This window comes from Thecamonas trahens (genome assembly GCF_000142905.1).
Source record: "Thecamonas trahens ATCC 50062 unplaced genomic scaffold supercont1.3, whole genome shotgun sequence".
NCBI classification, from domain to species: Eukaryota; order Apusomonadida; family Apusomonadidae; genus Thecamonas; species Thecamonas trahens.
In genome coordinates this window covers 481,894-485,262 of record NW_013657677.1, presented here as the reverse complement: position 1 = coordinate 485,262, position 3,369 = coordinate 481,894, and the positions used below count along the sequence as shown (strand labels likewise).

The following is a 3,369-nucleotide window of genomic DNA, read 5'->3' as shown; positions in this document are numbered from 1 at the left end:
GCAATCAGACCATAGCTGGCCATCGGCTGGCCATCGGCTGGCCATCGGCTGGCCATCGGCTGGTCATCGGCTGGCCATCGGCTGGTCATCGGCTGGTCATCGGCTGGCTGCAGCCCGGTTGCCCGCACACCATGTGCTTCTGCTCCGCTTTCGAGACAGAGAGTGGGAGGTGGTGCGGGAACAGCCAGCGACGTGCAGACTTGGCTCAGTGGACAGGTTCGGAGAGCATACATGGCAGGCTTTGTGACTGGATACTCGTGGGAGGTGGCGGTGGCTGGGGCGCGGAGTCTGCGGAGCAGCGATGTGGCGGGAGGGTCGGACCCGTACGCCGTGCTGTACTGGTCGACGGGCGAGGAGGAGCGGACGGCGGTGACTCACCGTACCTCCGATCCCGTGTGGGACGCCGTGTTTGCTACTCCGGAGCGGCAGAACTTTGTCATGGTCGAGGTGTGGGACAAGGACACCCTCACGGCCGACGACTTTCTCGGCTCGGTCAAGATCGCCCTCTCCAACGCCGACGACGACGTCCGCGACGTGTGGGAGCCACTCCTGGGCCGCGACAACGAGCCTACAGGTGGCGACATCCACCTGCGCATCACCAAAGTTCCCATCTACGCCTGATCTTTCTCCCGTCGGTGGCGATGCGGTGCCTATGCGGGGTCATTGGATCTCGACACGTCTGAGCATGATGCGGTAAATGGCTGCCGCGCACCTGTCGCCCCACCACACACATACACGCACACCTGTCGCCACCCAGTCATGCATGCGGCAGTGACCGGCGGGACGGGCTTTCTGGGGGCAAACCTTGCGCAGGTGCTGGAGGCTAGTGATGCCGTGGCCCAGGTGACGGTCTTTGGTCTCCCGGGCTCCGAGACGCAATACCTTGCGCCGTGCGCCAAGGCCACCTTTGTGGCCGGCGACATCACCGACGCCGAGGATGTGGCGGCTGCGCTCGCGCCGCGACCGCCGCCAGGTGGGGGCAATCCGGTCCCGATTGATGTTGTCTTCCATCTTTGTGGCGACACTTCGTTCTGGAAGCCGCTCTACGCCCGACAGGCCGCCATCAACATCGGCGGGACCCGCAATGTCATCGCCGCAGCGCGTGCAGCAGGCATCCCGCGCCTGATCCACACCTCGACCGCCGATGTCGAGCTCGAGCCGATGCCGGCCGACTACAACTATGGCGAGACCAAGAGAGAGGCCGAGGCCGAGGCGCTCGCCGCCGACTCGCCGCTGATGTGTGTTGTCGCGCTCCGGCCCGGCATGCTCGTCGGCCCGTACGACTTTACCCTCCAGTTTGGCCGGCTCTTCATCAACCTGGCCGCCGGCGACGTGCCGGCCATTCCCTGCGGCGGAACGTCGGTGGCATGCGTTCGCGCGGTGGCGGCAGCACACCTCGCGGCAGCAACAGCACCAGCCGATCTTGTGGGCGGCCGCGCTTTTGCGCTCGGAGGCCACAACGTGTCGTACGCGGAGGTCTTTGCCGCCATCGCCCGCCGAGTCGAAGTGCCGCCACCACGATGCGTGCTGCCGCAGTTTGCGCTCGTTGGCTATGCATGGGTTGTCGAGCTGTGGGCGACTTGGGTGAGTCGCGTGCACCCGGAGCTCAATCCCGGTCAGGCGCGGTACATGTCCATCTCTCATGAAGTCGACTCCAGCGGGGCTGCAGCCGCGCTTGGCTACACCGTCCCAACGCTGGACGACATCCTCGACTCGGCCCACGAGTGGTATGTGGCGAATGGGTTCATGTGACACATACTACTCTTTCGTTCCCTTGGTCTCGAGGAAGACCTTGCGGTGGTAGAGTGCGTTGAGCTCGGACGGGTCGAGCTTGATCTCCTTTCGCCAGCCCATCGACGCCGAAGGGTCAACCTCCCCGATTTCGGGTAGCTGGCGCTCCGCCATGCGCGCCGCCGCCGCGGCTCGTACCGTCTCGGCCATCAGACGTGCCTCTTCAAGTGCAGCCGCCTCGCGGGCTTCGGCCTCGGTCTTGGCCTTGAGCTGGCGCTCGCGGCGCTCGCGTTCCAGCCGCGCTTTGGCCTCAACCCGCCGCGCAGCCTTGACTTCGCTGTCGAGCTTTGTGCGCAGCGCTGACGCGGCGTCCTCGGCAGCAGCTATGAGCTCCTGCGGCACGCGCCGGGGTGACGGCCCAGGGAACGTGGCGATGGCAGCCAAGGCCGCCCGGAGCGCTTCAACTGCAGGATCTGCATCTGCTGCTGCATCGTCAACTGGCTTTTTGCCGGCCACCGCCCGTCGTGCCTTGCCCAAAACTGAGGGCGCTTTGCGCAGCAACGATTCGTACGCACGCTCGCGACGTGGTGAGTACATGACCAGCTGCGCTATGTCGTCGGCAGCCGCAGCGCGCGCTGCCTCGCCTGCGGCGACAAGCTTGTCGCGCGTCGCAAACCAGTGTGCAGTCAGTGCAGCCTGTGCTTGCGTCACCGGAGCGAGGTCAACCAGTCCTGCGTCGTTGACCTGGGACTGGACCTCCCGCATCGTGTCAACCGCGCGAGCCAGGCGTTGCGTAGGCCCGGTCGCAGAAGTAGAGGCCATAAACGCTGCCAGCTTCTCGAGCTCGGTGGTAGATGCGTCGGCGGCGGAGACGTCAGCGGTGGTCACAATCAGGCCCGATGCCGCAACAGCTGCCGCAGCGTCAAGATCGGCCTTGGACTCGAACCATCCGGCCACAGCGGCGGCCTCGTCGGCCGATGACGGCGAGACGTCAACGAGCTCGAGCGTTTGGATCAGTGCATGAGCTGCCTGCATGCCAGAGAGGATTGGTGCCGCGGCTGGGTTGGAAGCAAGGCGAGCTAGCTTGGCATGTGCATCGGACGCGTCAGCAGAGGTCACCATCCGCGATCCGAGGCTGGCAGCCGCCGCATCCAGGTTGTCCTTGGCAGCAAACCACGCGTCCACGGCCGCAACCTGGTCTGCCGTTGTGGGCACCGTGTCGACGAGGTCGAGACCGTCGATGCTGGCCTGGGCGGCCTGCATAGCAACGGCTGCATCCGTCGTGCTGACGCTGGCCATCTTGGTCTTGGCGTCGGCGACGTCGGCAGAGGTCACCATCCGCGATCCGAGGCTGGCAGCCGCCGCATCCAGGTTGTCCTTGGCAGCAAACCACGCGTCCACGGCCGCAACCTGGTCTGCCGTTGTGGGCACCGTGTCGACGAGGTCGAGACCGTCGATGCTGGCCTGGGCGGCCTGCATAGCAACGGCTGCATCCGTCGTGCTGACGCTAGCCATCTTGGTCTTGGCGTCGGCGACGTCGGCAGAGGTCACCATCCGCGATCCGAGGCTGGCAGCCGCCGCATCCAGGTTGTCCTTGGCAGCAAACCACGCGTCCACGGCCGCAACCTGGTCTGCCGT

The 3,369-nt window shown here is 65.7% G+C and overlaps 3 protein-coding genes across 3 annotated transcripts in view; 2 read left to right on the top strand and 1 right to left on the bottom strand.

The window, feature by feature from the left end:
• Positions 1 to 197: 197 nt before the first annotated feature.
• AMSG_00783 (uncharacterized protein) lies at positions 198 to 689 on the top strand. Its single transcript, XM_013907055.1, has one exon. It carries the CDS (start codon positions 232 to 234, stop codon positions 619 to 621), a length of 390 nt encoding a protein of 129 aa, XP_013762509.1. The 5' UTR covers positions 198 to 231; the 3' UTR covers positions 622 to 689.
• A 70-nt stretch (positions 690 to 759) lies between these two features.
• Positions 760 to 1,936, top strand: AMSG_00782 (NAD-dependent epimerase/dehydratase; the record flags this gene model as incomplete). Its single annotated transcript, XM_013907054.1, has 1 exon — positions 760 to 1,936. The coding sequence occupies one exon, from the start codon at positions 760 to 762 to the stop codon at positions 1,750 to 1,752; it is 993 nt and encodes a 330-aa protein (XP_013762508.1). The 3' UTR covers positions 1,753 to 1,936.
• AMSG_00781 (uncharacterized protein) overlaps positions 1,658 to 3,369 on the bottom strand; it is a gene marked incomplete at its 5' end in the record, with an annotated part of 4,145 nt that continues 2,433 nt past the window's right edge. Inside the window, one exon of the mRNA XM_013907053.1 lies at positions 1,658 to 3,357. Coding sequence (XP_013762507.1) covers positions 1,759 to 3,357 — 1,599 coding nt within the window. The 3' untranslated portion in view covers positions 1,658 to 1,758. The remainder of the gene's footprint in view (positions 3,358 to 3,369) is intronic.

Bases quoted from the DNA above. Each gene is read 5' to 3' on its own strand.
- AMSG_00783 (XM_013907055.1), top strand. From the start codon at position 232: ATGGCAGGCTTTGTGACTGGATACTCGTGGGAGGTGGCGGTGGCTGGG.